The 22,566-nt window shown below is 38.2% G+C and overlaps 1 protein-coding gene across 1 annotated transcript in view; it reads left to right on the forward strand.

The window, feature by feature from the left end:
- The first annotated feature begins 2,633 nt into the window (after nucleotides 1-2,633).
- Nucleotides 2,634-22,566, forward strand: part of LOC145983312 (uncharacterized protein C05D11.1-like) — a 42,679-nt gene continuing 22,746 nt past the window's right edge. Inside the window, exons 1-3 of the mRNA XM_083116457.1 lie at nucleotides 2,634-2,696; nucleotides 3,628-3,882; nucleotides 7,929-8,183. Coding sequence (XP_082972583.1) covers nucleotides 2,634-2,696; nucleotides 3,628-3,882; nucleotides 7,929-8,183 — 573 coding nt within the window. The remainder of the gene's footprint in view (nucleotides 2,697-3,627; nucleotides 3,883-7,928; nucleotides 8,184-22,566) is intronic.

Raw genomic sequence — 22,566 nt, forward strand, 5'->3', positions numbered from 1 at the left:
GGAAATGCATCAACAAAACCCCAGTCTTTATGCAATAATATGGTGATATGCATTAATGGAAAAGAAGTCAGGGTTGCTGTCTGGAAAACAGGGAAACTTCAGGGAATTTGACTTGACTCTCCCCTGCTTATACATTTATGAATGCTTAATTTATATAAAGCGAAATATTTCTAATTTTGTCACAAAATAGGATATACGAGGGGCATGTCAAGAAAAGAGCCGATTGGTTATTACAGAGAATAAAATCAAGCGTGAAAATTTTTATTTTGATTCTTTACAATTGCATACCCTGGCTATTTTTTTACATAGTCACCATGACACTCCAAGCATTTTTGGTACCGTGGAACAAGTTTACGTAGACAATCTGCCACTTGGGATCTCAGCCAGTCGAGAACTGATGTCTATGGGAACTTTACTATCATCAAAACGTTGCAAAGCAAGCCACTTTTTGAGGTGAACAGAAAGTAATCACTTGGGGCAAGATTGGCACTGTATAGTGGGTGTTTAAAACGTCCCCATCGGAATTTTTGAATTGTCACAACAGTACGGTCAGCTGTTTCTGGGCGGGCGTTGCCATGAATAAGCAGAATTCCAGACGTTATCGTTCCTCTTCCCTGGTTTTGATGGCACATTGCAGATTAGACAGTGTTTGGCAATACACATCTGCTGTGATGGATCGTCCTGGTTCCAGGAATTCCAGGAGGATTACACATTTTTGGTTCCAAATCACGGTTGCCATGATTTTGTGATGTGATGGTGTTTGCTTGAATTTCTTCGGTTTCAGTGAACCATTGCATGGATTGATTGCTGCTTCAACTCACCAGTAATGTACAATATCCAGGTTTCGTCTCCAGTCACTATGTGAGAAAACAGGTCATCCCCATCCTTCTCCCAGCAGGCTGATTTCATTCTTTCATCTTTGTTTTTGTCAAAATTTTTGGCACCCACCTCACGCACAGTTTACGATAACCCAGATTGTCCATTACAATTCAGTGCAATGTTTTATCAGACACTTCAGGAAACTCCTTGCCTAGATCAGTAATGGTGAAACGGCGATTGGATCGCACTTTCTCATCAACACGTTGAACACTAAGCCTGCCGCTCCGCTCGTCATCATGAACATTTGAACGTCCCTCCCAAAAAGCATGGCACCATTGTCTTACCTTTCCTTCACTCATTATTGTTGGTCTGTAAATGGCACACAATTCCTGATGAATGTCAGCTGCACTCAGCCCTTTTGCGTTGAGAAATCTAATCACCAACCACCTCGCATTTGGCGGGATTTTCTATTACAGCAGCCATTTCAACTTCCTGCTATTCGCACATACGCACCTCCACACTGAGAAATATACCTCTGTTGCAGGCACAGAATACTAAGGCATGCTTCTGTGAACGTGCAGCTTCATCAGTGTTGCCATTCCCAAGGGAAAAAAGTATCGGCTTTTTTTTTTTTTTTTTAACATGTGCCTTGTACATTGCCTAAACACAAGAAATAAGAACAAACTTCACATAAAACACCATTGCCTTAACTTACATGAGAAAGGTCCCTTGGTCTCTATAATAAACTACCACAAGATGTGAGGAAAGAACCAAAATTGAAATGTATTTTGTATTTGCCTGTGTAATATAGTCGTAACTAGCAGGGGGGGAGGGTCCAGACCCCCCCTCCTTGGTAAGTTTCGGACTGTCCCTACATTCAAAGGCGGGCTAACAAAATCTAGCCAAGGAAATAACCTGAAGAAGGGAGCAGTTTACTCCCGTAGTTTGGTAAACTGTGTATACTCACAAATCGTAATTAAATTAATTACTTTTGGTATTTTTAAATATTTTTTAAATACATATTACACATGCCTGCATGGGTTTGGATGACTCACAGATGACTGTTGCCCCTGAATAATTTGCTGATTACAAAACTGAAATCCATTTTTACCCAGCATGTGTAGTTTTTTCAGAAAATAGCAATATATTAACTGCCTTAATTTCACAATAAAATGTGTAGTTCCATGATTTCCTCAATAGATGGCTCTGTTTAGATGATGGGAAAATATTGGCTTTCTACAATACAAATCCTACAATTTCAAACTATAAATGCACCTAGAATAGTAAGCATTTAATCCACCTTCCATCTTCACAAGACACATTGATATGAAAATTGTAAACTTTGATTACGTAAATTCCATTTTTGAAATCCCTCATAAAAAGTTCCTTCACAAAATGTCCAAAACTCGATGTTATAATGTAGAGTGTTGATTGAATGTAATGACGTGGAGAAAAAGCTTGATCTAGGGAGAAATCCTGACGTGATGGGAAGAAATATATGTCATGTGCATGATCAGCATTCAAAATACTTCCAGAATCACCTAATGGTTTGTAAACATTCGAAATTTCCTTTGTTTAAATTTTTTTTTGCATTCTGTAATGGACGTGATGGAATTGCGTATATGATAATTTTCATTGTAAAATTGTGAAAAATCCTGACGTGGTGGGGGAAAATGGATATCATTTGCATGATCAGCATTGTAAACATCCAAAATTTCCTTTGTTTAAATTTATTTTATTGCATTCTGTAATATACGTAATGGAATGGAGAATATAAGAATTTTAGTTGTGAAATTGTGAAAAATCCTGACGTGATGGGGAAAAAAGAATATCATGTGCATGATCAGCAAGCAAAATACTTCCAGAATCACTTATTGGTTTGTAAGCAACCTAAATTTTGCTTGCTTAAATTTATTTTCTTGTGTTTTGTAATAGGTGTAATGGAATGGCGAATATGATAATTTTGATTGTGAAATTGTGAAAAACCCTGACGTGATTGGAAAAAAAGGATGTAATTTTCGTGATCAGCACTAAAAATACTTCCAGCATCACCTATTGATTTCAGATCATCTGATTTTTTTTTTAAAAAAATGCAGGGTGGTGATCAAACTTTTTATTTCAGTTTCATCAACCAAAATATTGTTAGTTTTGCATGGGTAAAAATTGATAAAATTGTGTAAATACCTGCTCTATAACAGAGAAAGAAATGTGTTTGGGAATATGCATAAGCGTAGCAATTGTTTACCAAGCAAAAATGAACATAATAACAAATAAACATAACCGACCTCAATGGCAGAGTTGTAGCATTGTGTGCTACGATGCCAGGGACCCAGAGTTATAATCCCATCCTGGGCATGTGTGTTCTCTGTAAGTGTCCCTTCATCAGTTTCATTATATCATCACTCATCCTCATCGTAGCAATCAATCATGTTTAGTTTTCTTAAAAAGGAAAAGCCAGATGTGGTTCACAACAAATATTGTGGGATCCCAAATGTTGAATCCAGCAAGTTTTCCTAGGGGGGAGGGGATATCAAACTTCCCGGGGGGGAATGTCATAGGCTCCAAATTATAACACTATTTAAAAAATACTAATATTATTAAATTGCTGCGTACTTGTGATATGTAATTAAATTTTATTTTCCCTTCATCCATCTTATCCTACAACCTTTCATTGTTCCCCTTCCCCTTCATTGAATGAGAAGGGGAAGGGGATTCCTCCACACTCTTCTGCAAACATCTCGGTTCTGTATGCTTATGCTCTCCCAGTGTTACAGTGGAATTTTTTATTGACACTGCATTTTCTTACAGGTGGAGTCTTCAATTTTTCAGTATTCAGAGTCATTATTGAAACTGAAGTTCTCACATGTTCCTGTCCAGAAGCTGGCTCTCGTAAAACCAAGTTTTGTAAACTTTATAAGGTCTCATGATATAGACATGTCACAGATAACAAGAGTTCTCCATCAAATGATTTTGGAAAACATAAACAGGCTAGAAATAAATCCCTATAAGACAATTGCGGAAGATGTTATAGTTGACATGCTATATGGAAACTCAAGTGATGACGTAAGTAGCTCATTATTTGTTTGAATATTATATCTTATGGCAGAGATGAGACAGTTTATATACAGTAGAACCTCGATTTTACATTTTTCAAGACAGAGTTAAACAATAACTTAAAACGTGAGAAAATATAGAACCAAGAAATTTTTTTTAATGTATTACTTGATTGCCAATGTTCAATGGTAATTGTTCTGATAATTATACCACTCTCAATGTAATTCATATTTTATAGAAATAGAAATTTGTGCTGAATAAATTAACTTTTCAGTGCAAAAACAGTGTAATCTTGTGCTTTACCACTGGTTGATCAATCTTGAAACACACTTGAAACGCACACTGCACCATAATTACAGACTGAGTCTTGCTGAATTGGAGAACACAAAATGCCTTCTGTTGCATATATGCCATCTTGTGAACAACTAAGGTTACCATCTATTTGGGTGCTACTAGTGGTATCTAGCAGCAGTCATTTAAAACTTTAGACCATGGTGATTCAAGTAGTGCAAGTTTCATTCACTGGCACCCTGGTTGCAGAGATATAAAGTTTTAAAACTGGGTCATTCTTTTCGAAATGCACTGTATTTTATTCACTTTTGCGTTCTTGCACATTTCACAGCTATTAAATGAAGCTAATTGTGATGTACAGTATATTAGAATGTAGAACCTTCTATACAAGAAGCATGTTTCGGTTGAAGGGCTGCTCTTGTCAATTACATATTGCAATTGATCTTTTACACAATACTCTGAAAATCAGTTTTGCCGTTGAAAAGTTAAAATATAGAAAAATGATAGATATATACAGGCCCGTGGCCAGGAATTCTTTGTAGGGGGGGCGAATTCAATCCTAGAGGGGGCAAATTTTTAATATATTGTCTCGCATTGGCAGATATAGCAGAGTACACAGAGACACTTGCTCCCTCCCCGAAAAGAGATAAGTAACAGAAAAGGGATGATATCTTGAAACTGCAACGAACAAAAAAAAACTTCAAGCAACATCAAATAGCAATATTTTGATAATGACCTTTCCAGATTGCCAAAGAATATATAGTTTAACATAAATAGGGTAATAGGGACTGTATCTATATGATATTTTCAGATCAATAATGTTAATAGACGATTAATATGTACCAACAGCTTTGGGTGTGTGTGCAGAACTGATTAAGGGAGCTATTTACAAATCATGCTTCATAATGATTCCCTCTACTTTCCAGTATGTAAGATTTTTACACACAAAGGAATCTAACGAGAATCCAACAACACCATTGTGTTGTGTTATGCAAGAAAAATCAAATTAATTACATAATAATGGTTACACATTATCTACACTTCGAATTGTGTAAAAATTTGTAATACACTTTTTTGTACTTGCTAGAACATTAAAACGTGGGTCCCTTAGTCCACCACGGATTCTAATTGCTTCAAATGAAAGACTTGCACCACTACAGACAATGTTTGCCTACTGGTTACGTTAACCAAGTTGCAAAATATTGTGTTGTTGAAATACATGTTTGATACCCGGCAATCAAATAGGAATCCCTTGATTGATCAATGACTTCTTGGATTAGTGTCTCATCATTAATATTTCATATTAAGTTTCATAGAATTAAATTGTTTTAATAGGACACAAATAATTCTAAGGGGCGCCATGGCATCCTCTTTATTTTTTCTTTTCTTTTCTTCATATAGATTGTTTGGCTCCAAGGGCTAACTCCCGCCGCCCCATAGCTATGGCTCTTAACTTTGACTATAAGAAATTTTACGAAAAGTATTTTTATTTGTATAAAATTGGAAATCTAGTGGGGCCAATTGCCCGTCTGTGCCCCTTGCAAGTGCCCTTGGCTGTCTGGAAGAAAAATGCAAGGAACACCTGAAAACTAATTCCATTAAGAGTATCCAATTGTCCTGCTATTCTTAGATTCTCCTAGTCTTGTTTTTTACTTCAATGTTTGCTTCCCCTAGAATGGACTTCGTCCAAGGTTGGTGAGGGGGGGGGGGGGGGCAATGCCCCCTGCTGTTGAGGCACTGTTTATGAGTGTCTCTTCATCAGTTTCACGTCATCACTCATTGTTGCGATTAGTTAGAAGTGGCACAAAAGCAATGCTAAGAAACAAAAATCAAATATCCAGCCCCTCTCTCTACCACATGTATCACTATTACCAAAAGGTAGACTTGGGGAACAAAAATTCAAGCAGTTCCAAGTTCATAGCAACACATCCAAGAAAAACATCCGAACACATTAGGTACCTTTAATACAAGACTATCTACTCAAAATGTCAACTGTTCTAGATACTGGAAATTGCGAAATCATTTCCTGAAGTCTGAATCTGGAAGGGAACCCCCCCCCCCCCCAATCCTGATACAACATCATACAGAATCCCATACACCCTAATAAATCACAAAATCAATAAGTGTCTTTGTTATGTTGCTAGAGTAACACGTAATATAATTGTAAAGATTAGTGAGAATTCCAGGTAGGAATGTGTTCCGTATTTTTCTCAATGGGGGCAAATCTGTCACTCAGGGGGCAGTTTCCCCCTGCCCCTCCTCTAGCTACAGGCCTGGATATATACTTAGAAATATAAATTGTTAATGTACTGATTACACAGAGAAAAATATAAAGCCACAATTACTGTAATATTATTACAAAGGGAAAATTAAAATTAAAGCCAATACCTCATTCCTGCACCTTACAGGAAAGACAAAGCCAGGCACTATTGTTTGGACAGTAGATGTTTCTTTAAGTTTATTTTATGTTCTAGGTTGGAGCTCCCCTGAGGTCAGTGGTGGGGGAAATCCCTTCCATTCTTTTATCACAGTGATTGTGAAAGAGTTTCTGTGAAGTGCTGTTTTGTGTATGGGAATCGTGAATTTAGTTTTCTGACAAAGGTTTATCGTTCTTCCTGTATGGGGCAATTTGGTCATATAAATAATTAGGTTCCTTGGTGTTCATAATCCTGTATAGTAAAGATAATGCCAAAAATGTTCTATTTTTAACGAATTAGGTCCTTCAAGTATGGGGAAATAGGTTTTTCTGGACACTGAAAAAAAAACAAAAAAAAAACAGCAACCTGTTGCTGCAGACACACACTCTGTGTGATTGATGCATATGAACTCCTACGCACTTCCAAGGGGACACTGACCACACCGAAACCGGTCCTTCCCTTTACCCCCGCACCCCATCTTCCCTCGTTTGGGGATCTTCTCGCGAGCTGACTGCTGTACTTATTATCTAGTTGTGCAAAGTTTTCTTCTGTGTATTAGTTTAAAAGAGGCAGCTTGAGACTAGTGCAAACACACTTCATATGGATGTTAAGATGTCAGATCCTAGCAGTAGTGCCAACTCCCTTACTTTGAATATACATTGTCACAGACTACTTACCTTGACCCTTTTGTACATTAGAAAATACTTTTTTTAATGTAAATTTATACATAACTGGTTGTAATGCAAAATGTTAATTAAAAAATGACTTTTGTTACATTGACAAACATGAGTTTAATTTATGTAGCTTAGAAAAAATATTCACTTAAGAAGCATCAACTAGGCTATGACATCATGTTTTTCAGACTTTTTTGTATGGAGAGTTTGTAACACTTGCGGTCACCTAAACTGAATTCAGAATTAAATGTAAAGCTGCTGTAACCACTTTTTTGTAGCAAAAAATTATCTGAACTTAAAAGTAAGCAGTTTTCACCTGAAAATGGTGGAAATTACCAAAATTGTCTCCCGTAAAACAAGCAAATTGAAAACTAGAATTCTCGATATTAAATTTTCATTTTCACCTCAGCCATTGAACACTGTCAATAGATTAATTGAGCATAAAACTTCTATCTCTTGGACCATAGCACCAATATTGAAGAAATTTTGGATTTATATGTTTCATAACATGACAAACGAGATGAAATATGACTTCTTACAAAAATCAAGATTAATCACTAGCTAAATAAATACTATACCTTATGACTGTGATACAATGGTCACACTAGCACAGAGTTCACAATTTGTTGCACTTTATACTCCTTAAAAATTACATCTTATTTTTGTTTTTCAGTTCAATAAGAGAGTGAATTCCATACAACTATTGGAGGAGATGCAAACTGAAGAGAGAAAATTTTGGCAAGAGTTATTGCAAAGGTATATAGTTGATTCACCATCGGTTACAGTACGAGGGTTGCCAAGCCTTGAGTTAGGTAAGAAAGTATCCGATGTTGAAGAGGCCCGTGTAAAAGAACAGAGGAAAAAACTGGGACAAACTGGCTTGCAGAGGAAAGCAGCAGAACTGAAGGAAGCAATTATGGAAAATGAGGTTTGTCTTAACAAAATTAATAATTGTGAATTTACTTCATGGTTATCAGATAATAATAATATTCAGGGTGGCGACAGACCTGGAAAACCTGGAAAACCGGGAAATGTCAGGGGATTGGAGGTGAGAAAAAAAGTCAGGGAAATGTCAGGGAATATCGTCTTCATTGACTTCAAACACTCTTTTGACGAAAATTGTTATAACTCGGGCACTATGGGAACAATCTACTTCGGATAACTTTTGTTTTGCAGCTAAAACATCAACGCATGCAACGTGTACAATTTAGAACACCGGACCGAGGAAGGGGGCTTGGGGGGGGCACGTCCCCCGAATTTCAATGGAAAAACAAAAATCTGGAGTTTGCCCCCTCTTCTCCCGCTATTTTGGGGAGAAGGCGCAAACGTTAGTATTCTTTTCAAACAATGGACATTTCTCAAGAGAATGAAACATGTTTCATGTTCTTAGGTGCCATACAAGTTGAATAATAAGCCAAAATGTGTTTTTTTTATTTTTAAAAAAAAATAGGTAATTAGCATTTTTGGAGGAAAATTGTTAGAACTCGGGCACTATGGGAACAATCTACTTCGGATAAGTTTTGTTTTTCAGCTAAAACATCATAGCATGCAACCGTGTACAATTCAGAACGCCGAACCGAGGAAGGGGGTTTGGGGGGCGCGACCCCCAAATTTCAATAAAAAAAACATAAAAATCTGGAGGTTGCCACGTCTTCTCCCACTATTTGGGAAGGAGGCGCGAACTTTAGTATTCTTTTCAAAGAATGGACATTTCTGAAGAGAATGAAACATGTTTCATGTTCTTAGGTGCCATACAAGTTGAATAATAAGCCAAAATGTGTTTTTTTATTTTTAAAGAAAAATAGGTAATTTGCATTTTTGGAGGAAAATTGTTATAACTCGGGCACTATGGGAACAATCTACTTCGGATAAGTTTTGTTTTGCAGCTAAAACATCATAGCATCAAACCATGTACAATTCAGAACGCCGAACCGAGGAAGGGGGTTTGGGGGGCGCGACCCCCGAATTTCAATGAAAAAACCATAAAAATCTGGAGGTTGCCACGTCTTCTCCCATTATTTGGGAAGGAGGCGCGAACTTTAGTATTCTTTTCAAAGAATGGACATTTCTGAAGAGAATGAAACATGTTTCATGTTCTTAGGTGCCATACAAGTTGAATAATAAGCCAAAATGTGTTTTTTTATTTTTAAAGAAAAATAGGTAATTTGCATTTTTGGAGGAAAATTGTTATAACTCGGGCACTATGGGAGAAATCTACTTCGGATAAGTTTTGTTTTGCAGCTAAAACATCATAGCATGCAACCGTGTACAATTAGGATCGCCAAACCGAGGAAGGGGGTTTTGGGGCGTGACCACCGAATTTCAATAAAAAAAAACAACATAAAAATCTGGAGTTTGCCCCCCTCTTCTCTCGCTATTTTCGGGAGAAGGCGCAAACCTTAATATTATCTTCAATGAAGATTGAAACTTGTTTCCAAACGATTCCAAAGAGATTGAAACTTGTTTCATGTTCCTGGGTGCCATACAAGTTGAATAATGAGCCAAAATGTGAAACTATTCGGAAATGTGTCATGGATATGTTGCGGAGAGGGGGGAGGTTGGTCATCAATATGAAGTTCCCAGGCTTGCTCCAGACCTGTGTCAGAATTTCCACCCAAACATAAGAGTATGAAGGTCCAAAAAGCACATTCATATCGTAATCAGCACTATGATACCATATGGTATCATCGGGCGAGTACGACCTTACTCTGATGATACCATATGGTATCATCGGGGGAGTAAAGGTTAAGCCTCTAAATATTATTTTTTCTTGTCCGTATGGGAGTAGTAAGGAGACAGAACTGTCAACAGATGGAGGGGATAAGAGCGGGTGACGCCGTCCGATAGTTGTCGGACGTAGTAAGGCATTTTGTTGGGCAAACTGAAGGAACATGGAAACAAATAGGTTCCATTGATACATACGATTTTTGTCTAATATCGCCACCCGACAAAGTATCTATCTCACTACAACATGTGACAGAATCGCCACCCGACAAAGTATCTATCTCACTACAACATGTGACAGAAATTGCATGCATGGGACTCTTATGATTTTTGTTGGATGTCTTCGGACTGCAACATTCAACAAAAATCGTATGCATAAACAAGAAGAGCTTTAGACTGCAAATATGCTGCTGGAATTTTATTATTATTCTGGCTCACTTCACCTCATTTAATGTAGCAGTGCTTACGAAGGTTTTCTTTCATCATCCTGACGTATTACTGGTTTTGCACAAGTTAACATACGTTTACAATGACATTGCACTATTCTTAGATATCAAGAAGAATCCATCAAAACTGGATATATATTGAATACTATCACGAAAAAGTGAAACATAAATCTGCATTGGTGAACGTTATAAAAATTGGCAAGTGCATGCTCCCAACCTCAAATTTACTGCAACACTAGTATTGCAATGAAATTAACACCACTCTCTGTCCTGTCTGTTTAAACTCGTGAGAGATGGTCATTAATCTTTCACTGAGTAAGGTTAATGTCCAATATTATGAAATAAAATACTAATAATAAATACGTAAATATTTTAATGTCATATTTACTCGAATCATTCAATCATAAAAGCAAATCACTTTCTTCAAGAATTGACTTTTTTCTGCCAGCCCTGCTAAATTTTCACTTTCCATCTACTGATTTATACGAGGGGTGGCCAGAAAGTAATTTCCGATTGATTTTTCGCAAACGCCAAAACCGTGAAAAATGGTAATTGCTACGAAGTTATGTTTAGAAATGTGCAGTGATGTCTGGACACATTTTTCGCCCTTTCTAAATACCGAAATAATGCGAATTTGGCATAAAATGTGAATTGTTGGCGTTTTTAGCGATTTTTTTTTAAAGAAATGACCTAAAACAACGGAAAATTTCCATGAAATCCAACATTCTTGTCTTTTCTAGGCCTGTTTGTGTACATAGAACAAGAGTAAACTATAGAGTTATACGTACATGGAATAATTCCGACAGCCACATTAAATCATGTATTTCCCACGATTTTTTCAACTTCTATCAAAACCATTTGCATCACAGAGCAAAGTGGCAGGGTTCTAACAGGAGATCGAGTGCGTATCTACCGTCACATGGGAGCCACCACATCTTCGTATTTGTCGCACGAGATATGTTTTGAATTACCAAGCTAAGTGCGCTCCATCGGCATTTGTCGAGCGAGTAATAATGGAGCCCAGTCGCTAGGGCGTCTGACTACTATGCAAGAGACTGGGGTCGATTCCCTGCGGGGGAGAACCAGGATCTTTTCCACCAATTCAAACTGCTCCGGCACCCACCCAGCATCATATGAAGCGGGTACCTTAAAGAAACTTTGAGGGATAAAGGTAGCCAGGAGCGTGGTGCTGATCACATCACCCCCACCTTTAGCCGTGATCCACACCCTTATACACCTTCATGGAAAAGTGCAGGGGAGCACTTTACTTTTACTTCCTCAAAAATCTGTTCCAACATATCAAACTGTCACGAAAATACGTAGACCATGTGATCTACAATTTAAAATAATAGTTTAAAAGCACAATGGAGTATTAAGTTTTGGTATATTTGGCATATAAATGTTCTAAAACAAAAACGCGAATATTGGGAAACGTAATACTGACAAGTCAAAAAAAGTTAATGCTAATTTTTGGTGCCATAATATATCGGTATCTGTCACGTGAGATTGATTGATTTTAATTTTTTGGGTATGTCGCCACTTATGGTCATTATGCACCCTTCAGTATATACGGGGAAAATTCCATTATCTAAAATCCTTACCTTAAAATTAAAAAAAAGGGGTATGGAAAATAACTTTCCCAAAAGAACTTTCAAGATAACAAACTCTCACGAAGAGGCGTATGCCATGTGACTTACAATTTGAAACAGTAGTTTAAAAACATCATGAAGGAATAATTTCAGATATTTGCTCGAAAATGCGCTAAAATGAAAATGTGAATTTTGAGAAAAATAACACCGTATAGTAAGAAATAAAAAAATACACCAATTTGAAAAAAAAATAACATAATATCAAGGTCCCTACCGATTAGGCATACATAAAACATGAATATCAGTTGTAATTTATTGAGTTAGTAACAGTGAGTCTTAACCTAATTTTCGGCATAATCACCACCGTTATTCTGGCATTTGTAGTAGCATGGCACTAAATTTTGTATGCCCATGGTATATGTGTCGGACACAAAGACTGGAACTATCTCTACCGCAGTGTAGCTGTCAAATCCTTGCCCTGCCAGAAACCGCTTCAGTTAAACAAAGAGATGAAAGTCGGTACATGCAAGGCCAGGGCTGTACAGGGAGTGGGCCAAGATTTCTCACCTGAAGTGATGCAAAGGGCCCTTCATGTACTCAGCTGTATGGGGTTGTGCACTAGGGTGATGACTTTTTCATTTTTTTTCTCAAAAAATATTTCCTGTAGCACAAATGGATGAACTTTTGCCTATTAATGACTAAAATGAGGTATATTCCACTGAAATATTAAAAAAGGTCACGCACAAACCATTTTTAAATTTTATGTATGCCATTTTACCATTTCATAAAATTGTATTAACAATATTTATATATAATATAATTCAGCAAACAGAGTTGTACAATAATTTATGCACCAGAGAATTGTATGGAATATTCCAGAAAATCATAGAACGCTGTGCGCCGTCTGGCCGGATTCCGACGTCACGGTGACGTAATTACATGGGAAGCTTCTGTACAGTACTAAAATTTTCTTCAGCTGTTTCGCAGTGTGGTATAAACTGCTATATAAGCGAAGTGTTCAAAGCGGGTAGTTGAGTTTTGATTAGATTAATTTGGTGTCAACATTATTATTGCCTTATAACTATTGCGCAATGTGCAATTTTGCATTATCCAGAGTATATTATAAAGAAATCCTTGTATTATTTGGTGAGCTACATTGAACTCTCTCGCTAATTATAATTGAGCATCTAATATATTATTAGTGTCTTTTTTTTATTTTCTATAATTCTTTTTTGCTTGTTTTTAAATAAAATATATGGAAACTCAATAACAGTTTCTTTAATTTGTTACGTATTAAATATTTACGTTAAGGTCTTTTCTATTTCTGTTGCTGAGTAGAAGACATGTCATTCAAGAAGACCTCTTCTAACACGGAGAAGAACAAGGAAACCTGGACAAAGAACTTAGTCCAGTTTCAAGCGCCATCAAGAAGAGGCAACGTGGCAATTTATGAAGCACCCTTGAGTGAACGGAGTCGCATGCCCCTGAAAAGCCACGTCATTGGATGCTTCAAATTTCTTGAATCCACTGCCAAAGAATGGAGAGAGAGGATCAGTCTAATTGCTGTGGAGCTTAAAGCCCTATGGAGCAAAACACTGGACTTCCCGCATGTATCTGATCAAGCCATTTGTGCAAAACTAGCAAACCTTCTGAAAGACTATGAGCGATGCAGAAAGAACCAAAACTTTGATTCATTGAATGAACTTTTTGACGTGACCAAGGTGAAAGGCGAATGGATGTGCAAAGAGGATGAGAAAACCTCTACAAACTGCAAATTGAGAGCAAGGGCCAGGTTGGTTATTCCAGTTGCAAACATGCTAGTGCAAAGACCATCCACCCATCCAAGCGAAAGAAGGCAATGGAAGCGATTGTGTCAACACTTACCAGCTCAGCGTCACCTGATTGTTCCGACAGTTACACGGACTCATCCGACAACAGCAAAGACAGTCCTTGGGAGGATGAGAATGAAGCATCAACGAGAACAAGGAAGCATAACCCAACAGGCATTGCAAGATGCCTTGTTACAAGCTCAAATCTGTTGTCCCATGGAGCAGCAAAGGTGTGCCGCCAGCTTTCTGGTGAGGGCATTGAAATCCCAACACCATGTCAGTCAGCAATCCACAAGGCTATCTACATGAGAGCTGCTCAGATGAAGAAGCACTTGGTGAGCACGCTTCATCTGGATAAGTGGAGCATACACTTTGACGGCTTTGAATATCAGGCCGTGGTCCTCAAGAATGAAGCAAAAGAAATTAAGTTGTCTGTACTCAAATTGAAAGATGGGAAAGCTCAAACAATCGCAGAAGGACTCCAGGATGTGTTAGAGGAGTTCAGCCTGTGGGGATCAAGTGTGATGATTGTTGCTGACACATCAAGCGTGAATACCGGCAAGAATACGGGCGTTGTTGTTCGGCTGCAGCAAATGTTCGAAGAGAAAGGTCACCCCAAACCAAAGTTCATCAGTTGCCAGCACCATGTGCTGGATCGAGTTCTTCGCGTTGTCATGGACGATGAGCTCCATGGTTCGACTAAATCACCAAACATCGAGTACTTCTTTGTGCAGGATTTGATGAGCAATTATGATAAATTGAAAGCAGCCTTCAGCAACGGTAAAACTGAGATAAAGGAAACAGGCAGCTGGAGAGACGACATGAAGTTTCTCTACCACCTCACTCGTGTCTTCCGTCATTTCACTGACAGGAATGAGATCCCCTTCATGAAGTTTCAACAGATCCCAAACATCAGCAATGCACGATGGAACTCTCGTGCCATTCTAGCCCTTCTTGAGTTTATTCTGATGCCTGAAACCCGGAACAGACTGTGTAAAATTTGTTCATTCATTTCCTACTCATGGGCTGACCATTGGTTCAGCAGTCAATTGTTCAGTGCTGAAGATTTTGATGAACTATGTGCAGTTCTGAATGACTACCCAACAGGTCTCAAATTCTTGAAATCCCACTGGAAAACAGATGAATCTCCAATCAACATTGCCAGAAGCAACCAGTGCTGTGAGCGTGCGATGAAAGTTATGCAAGACTTGCACGACTCCTGCCGCAACAAGGACAACCTCCCACTGAGATTCATCCTGTCCAATGACATCATCGTGAATAATTTACTTCCTCGTGTGTTTGATGACCCTATATAATGTTGTATATATGTGACTCTAAAGCTTGTGTTCAATTTTATATCTCCTTACAGTGACTTCAAAAAATGGGCAAAAAAACTGATAAATAAAATTTTTTAAATCATTTTGTGCGTGAGGTTTTTTTATCTAATCACCTTGAAAGTAAGATTTTATGTAATTTTTAATGAAAGCTCATCAAATTATGATACAGGGAAATGAGGTTGTAAAAAAGTCATCACCCTATTGTGCACATTCGATTGGCCTTCCGTGAATTGTCTGCACCATCGTCTGACCATACTATCACTCACGACGTCCGGTCTGCACACCTCACACGATTGCTGGTGGCTCTGATTACTACACGTAGGCTACATCGCAGTCAGTGGGAGACTGTATCAGAGCTGCAATCTTTAACCTAGAACTGTCCTAAAACGGCTGCATTGCAACTGTACCAGATTACTGCTACATCCCACTTCTTCCTGCCTGCATGGGTGTGTGTATCTCTGACCACCAGTGCTGCGTATAGGCACCATTGGAGCTTTTTTCAGGATGCCCCTCGTATATGAACTTTCAGAAGCTTTTATTATTAGAGTGTTTCTGTTTTAGTGTTTGGTTAGCTAAATCAGGTACCTATACAATGAAATTCTATAAATTCCTTGCGTTAAATTTTTAATACCTACATACCCTTTTCGACAGCATTAATGGTATAACTGCATGTTGTCAGTTTCACAGTACTTGGGTATACTGTACTGAAGCAGAAATCCCATTGATAATGTAAGGAAATATTACACTTTATTTTGTTCGATTCAATTGTTTCACTTATATGAAAGAGTTAAGTTGTTTGCTTTACAGAGAAGAGAGCTTTATGCATTGAAAAATGAGTCCGCACTCATGGTTCTTGCAAGCAGAGGGTTCCAAACCTCAGTGGAAATATCAACATATAATACCGAGAATGTATAAGGAGACTGATAAATTACAAATTGTATTTCTTAATCACTCTTCATTCTAATTTCATAACTTTCAAGTCGTAACTTTAAAAATAATCAAGTATTTTACTTTAAACTTACTGCGTATGACAAAATTCCGTAATCCTTCCCTAGCTTGTGAATTGTAATAATTTTCCAAATTCACTATTTTGCAGTTTGAATTCAAATCATAGAGAATAGAGAAATTGAGTCAATTTCATAGAAGATAATATTGGTACTTAACAAATCCATACCTTGATCTGTATGAGTTTATTATTTCAATTTGCAAAAACATGGATTTAGTTTAATTTGTAATTGTCAGGGAAAAATGTAAATTTTGTCCTGGAAAACCTGGAAAAGTCAGGGAATTTCATTTCTGCTTGTTTGTAGCCACCCTGAATATTGTTTTTAATTTGGTGTATATAATGAATGTAGAATGTTATGTAGGCACAGTTCTGATACTCTTGATTCCCAACAATATTTGAAAATTATAATGAATCAAAGTAATTCAAAACAATTATAAATTTTAATTTCTATTGAAACTATACCATACCAATTGACCAGAGTTTTGCTTCAAAATATTCATATTCACGTGAGATAATAATTTAATAACAAAATTCCTGTCCTCACAGTACTGCTGCAAAAAATTATGAACATTGCACATTTTGTGTAATTTGCCAAAGTGTCAATGTGACATTTTTCCCTCTATAAGATACTTTCAGCTGATGCTTATCAATGTCAATACCTTGGTTATTAGTATTGGCTCACACCTAGTTGTTGTTGTTTTTGTGTGCATGCATGTATGCACCTGGGTTTTGTTGAGCAAATTTCTAATTATACATTTTCATTTTCTTAGGCAAAACCTATTCCAATCATGTGGTTGTATGTAATAGGGAAATTGTCTACTCATATAACATTAAATTGATAGAATATTGTTTGTCAGTAGGGCTGAAACGATGCTAGTACATCGGTATCAGAATGTATCAGTTCAACTTTAATCACCAGTACCGGCTGATACTTTCCAGTCTGGGTATTTTGCAAGGTGTGCAAAAAAACAATGCAACACTTGGCACAGTCTAATTATTATAAAAATTATGCAAAATACATAATTTTATTTAATTGTTCTCCAACATTGTGTGGCAAAAGTGAATTTTATAATTAGACAACAATAGCAGTTTTAATATTCTAATTATATGTGATATAATTGATGGAATATTTTTTAAAGCCCTGTTAGGTTAATGTGGAATCCTTCTAAATTTCAGCACTTGGTGGTTTAGAAAGGAAATGTACAAAATTCACCAGTAGAACTTTATTTACATTTACACTCGTGTAAATTACTAGTTGAGCACACTAACAGTTGGGAGCTGAGAAGACTGCGAGTGCAGGGTGAGGTTCGGGGAGAATGGGGTGGAAGTGTGGGGAGAGGAGCTTAGACTTGGTGTTCAATTTTTCAGTGTTGCCAGACATGCAGAAGTCCCTGTAGGAAAGGGTGAGAATCTGATAATGGAATCGGGACTTACAGTGCGAGGTGCAGTCTGGCATTCGGAAAAGTTCGGAACCATTCGTGAACATCCACGGATGACGTCAGCCACGGGACATCTCAAAGACCAGCAACAGCATAGGGATTCACACTTCTTCCGTGTTTTTGGAAATAAATTTGTTTTAAAAATCGAATGAATGTTCTGGCGTGTGTGTATAAGTAAATGTATATGTATAGAGCAGACTATATCTAGTAAACTGGTTGCTGAAGGTTAACTATCAATAGAATTAACATGCAACGAAAAGCGGGAAAGCTGGTTCAGGGGTTGTGCAAAGGTTTATTCAGATTTTTTTATTTGAGGGGTGTAAGTTTGTGTTTGAGTATGAAAAGGTATACTTAGATCCAAAATGACCATAAATTTCTCCTTTTATAAAAATTGTGTGGGGTGTTAGGGTGTAGTTGGTGGTTAAATCACTAGGGCCGAGACATTACAACTTCATGTTCCATAATCCGAAAGTTGCAGAAAAGCGATGTTACATTCCAAAATGTAAATACACACGAGAGAGAAAATGTATTACCCTGCATAAGTTAAAATGAATTGATCCACTTCCACGAAAGAAGAGTTAACAAGACACTAGGAAATACACAAAAAGCACACACACACCTTTACTTTCTTAGTCACGTTGGAAGCAGATTGCTTTGATTTGTGAAGTTTTACTACATTATTAGTATTGCTTTCACTTGTTACATGTAATACCAGGCTGTCCCAGAAGTCCTGAACCATCCAAGGGCGAAAATGAAACAGAATATCAGAAACAAAGACAGACTTTATTCAGCAAAGTACAGGCCTCCATGTTCAATTACCTTTATCCATCTCTGCGACAAGAGTTCAATCTGATGGCGATACCAGGTGGCAGCTTTAGAATTGAAAAACTCACGACAGGCAGAATTCACCTTATCATATGAATTGAAGTGCCGACCACACAGGAAATGTGAGAGAGCGAAACAAACCATAATCCGATGGTGCAACTTCCAGACTACAGCTCAAATCCGTCAAGCTCAGATAGTGTGTTGGTCACTCTTCGAGACTGGTGACTGGGAGCATTGTCATTTTGCAGCAATAACCCCATCCTCCTCGTTAATGCTGGGTATTTCCCCGTTCAGAATGGCATACACGCGGCGTAATTGTTCAGAATACAGTTCACCTGCATGACCTTCTGGAACAAACTCATAATAGACAATCCCGTCAATATTCCACCACACACTCAGCATGAGCTTTTTCCCAAATCTGTCCTGTTTCACATGGGCGATGGCCTCCTGTCTTCTTTTCACTCACTGTTTACGTGTATCAGGGTTTTCAGAAACACTTCTTGCCTCCTGTCACAATTCTCCTCCAAAAACGAAGATCATGCGGGTTTTGTAGCAATGTCTGGCAAATTGCAACTCTGCGCCTCTATCAGCTCTTGCGGACTTTGTCGGGGCTGTTTATTGGTGTAATCCATGTCATGCAAGCAACAGATTACTGTCGATTTGGATGCCCCAACCATTCTTGCTAACCCACATGTGCTGGATTGTGGTGTAGCATGCACAGCATCCTGCAGACACTCGTTAATGTCCATTGGAGGTCACCCCGTGCGGGCCTTGTCCGCTAGGCGTAGATCACCTGAAGCGATTTTTTTTTTAAACCATCGGGAAGCTGTCGATCGATTCACCACTTCTTCATTCTCCACACGAGAAATTTCCTCCGGTGCTGCTTTTGCTGTTAGTCGTTTTTTCCATAAGAAACGTAGCACTGCACAAAGTGCAATTTGGTCCTTCTCTCATCGTGCCCACTTTAACTTCACGGGAACACTCGCTACACATGTTGTGTGTGCCTTCACTTTATCCCACGAACCTGTCCTCTATGCCTGCCAACAACCTTTCACCGGTGGTGCCACATACCCTCGCAAGCTTCACCTCTTGGAGCTCAGTGTGCTGATGGTGCAGGACTTCTGGGACAGGCTGGTATGTTCCATTAATTTGCAATGCATTTTCGTACCATGCCTTTTTTATTTATGCCACTGCCACCTTGAAAGGAAGAAGAGCTGGCTGCACACGGCAACAGGCAGGTAAGTTTCGCATTCCTCAGCCTCGCAGTCTTCTCAGCTCCCAACTGTACACCAGATGACGTTACTGCTTCGAAGGTCTGGAAGATAAGAGAGGGCAGGGACAATCCATTTATTCCTCACAGTGAGGTGCCTGGGGAGGTGAGGGACCAATTTTTAATTTAGGGGCATCAATTGGTGCGTGGAATGAATAGTAGCCTTTGTAGTCATCACATACTGCACTGTCTGAGGACTGACTATCAGTGAAGTTGCCCAGGTGAATTTGCGAGGAATGGGTGGTGGCCCGCATAAGTCGTCCAAGCAATTGTGATAGATGGGCTAGGGGCCTGCGGAATCGCAAAGGTTTGGGGATCAAAGGATGCCACAGTCGCCCAGGTTACTGCTAGAACGGACAGGTCCGCTGATACACCCAGGAGACTTAGGTTTAGGCTGCCACGACCTAAGCACAATGCCCAGCTTGTACGTGGTAGGTAGGTTATCTGCTTCTTTTCCTTCCTTTTTCCTGCTTGGCTATTGGATCCTTGTCAGGGCATCCAGACTAGATCTGGGAACCAGGTCTTTTGCAATAACAAAAAGTGCACAAATTCAGTTTTCTGCATTATTGCCTGCAGCATTGGCAGTACCAACCCCTGTTTCTGCGCTAGTTCTGAGCTCCCAGGCTTGCTGCACTGTTTATATACTGTTTAGTGGCTACATATAGGTGGGTGGTGAAGATCGGAATTAAGTGAGCTGTAGCATTGCAAACTTACTTCAAATTAAGAGTTATACAACCCACGTGCTCTAAATTATCATGTTTTTACCTTGTAAAAATCAATAACTTAAAAGTTACTATAAGCACATAGCAATGTAATCTTAAGCCTTGTGTGCTAAACAAATTAACGTTACAGCAAGAATTTACAAACCGCGCACAAGAAATGAAATACAACAACATGAGTTTCATGATTAGATTCATGATTCGATAAAAACTCAATGTAAAACCGAATGTGTAAGCCTCATAGGGCATTTCACATGCTTCATTATTAATTATCTTTATTTGAAATGTTTCAAAGAACATGGTGACCACATAGGATCGTTAAATGTGCTGACCATGCAGGGTCGTATGTTACTAAGTTCAAACATTGTTATCAGTGTAGGTTATAAGTTGTTCAGCTCAGCCAGTAATTAGCAAATTGTATATCTTAAATTTCATATCCATTGCATGAATATTCAAGACATTATTATTATTATTATTAACCTCTTGATACTCTTTCATAATATGTGCAGTTTATTGTGCGCACTGTCCAGATTAAACAGTAGGAAAATTTTTGCGCTACAGAAAATTAGTTGGCATTGATGCATTCTTGATAAGATGCTTGAGGAGCCTCGACAAATTTTCATGAAAAACACAGTACTGAAGGTCATGCTACATGTCGATTGGCAACTTTGAGGAGCATTCTGTCTGTCTACACAGTTCTCCCCAAATGCACGACTGAAGATTAGTCTTGGGTTCACAATTTCTTAAAATTTAATTCTGACATTGTAATAATCTTTCAAATATTTATATTTTTCTTATTTTGCTTTGTTTTTATGCCACTTTTATAATTAATCGCAACTATTAGGTTGGAAATTATGAAGTAACACTCACAAGGAGAGAGCCACACCCAGACCAGGACTAAAAAGTGGAGAGGTTTGGGATGACTGTCAATGACTCTTGCTCACGAACTGGCTTATAATTATTTGTAAAGAGTATTTTGTTGCCTTCATCAGGGTTGCTACGCGACTGGAAAACCTGGAAAACAGGGAAAAGTCAGGGAATTTGGTTGGTCAGGGAATAGTCAGGGAATTTTGCATATTTTCTGAAATTTACGTGCATTTTGGAGTTGCAGGAGAACCAGTTACAAAATGAATGAACTGTTCATTTCCACTTCCGAATTCGGTTCTTGCGATTCCAGTTTCCCCAAAAGATTCAGTTCAGAAACTTGTTCCTCTCATCATTTGACTTCTAGTCTGTTACGTACAAAATTATGGTTCCTTTACATTTCGATTCTATATTTATTCACTCTAGGATCTAGGTTCTTGGATCCGTTCATTTTGCGACTCGTTCTTGTGAACCTGTTCAAGACCGGAATTTGGAGAGGCCTGAGACTTTTCCCTAGAGAACAAGCTACTCAAGACGAAACCTACGCACCAGCCATCCTCAGAATTTCTTGCGGAGAAAATGTTTCTTTAGCTTTGTGTGTGGTGATTAAATTTCCTTTCTGCAAGAATATACCCGTTCTCTTTTGATACGTGAAGCGGAGCAGGTTGGTGTTCGGACAGTTCATTGTTTTTAGATCTGCAATAACTGTATACTCCTTGAACAAAAGACAGTGTAATACTTTCTGCTTTGAAGAGCAGAATTTCACGTAAACTGGCTGTGGTTGACGTCACACTGGACGGGTGCGGATGTCTAGTAAAAACAAAGGGACTCACTACTTCATCCCCCCTGTGAATTTGAGTCCTTTGTTTGCGACCCGTTCAGATGCAACTTGATCAACTAGTTCATTTGCTCGTTGTCGTAGTTTTTACATTGCAGAGATGTGTTACACCTGAGAAATTAGTAATTTTATGCAGTATCAGTGACGTCATTATTCAAATATGCATGTGTTTATACCTCTTTATCCGTTCCAGATAGTACAATACGCAGATGATTTCTGTTTTTACTGTACTACAGATGATGCAACCCAAGGCGTAATCAAAACGCAGAGATTAATTAGCACCATTAGAGAATGGTTTCATAATGCAGGATTAACCCTTAGTGAAAATAAATCCAAAATCATTTGTTTTAATAACAAACGCACAGACAGTTATCCCAATAATATTTTACAAATTTCTGACATCCCACTGACAGATTCTCACAAAT

This window comes from Lepisma saccharinum, unplaced genomic scaffold (assembly GCF_977018435.1).
Source record: "Lepisma saccharinum unplaced genomic scaffold, izLepSacc3.1 HAP1_SCAFFOLD_770, whole genome shotgun sequence".
Lineage (NCBI taxonomy): Eukaryota > Metazoa > Arthropoda > Insecta > Zygentoma > Lepismatidae > Lepisma > Lepisma saccharinum.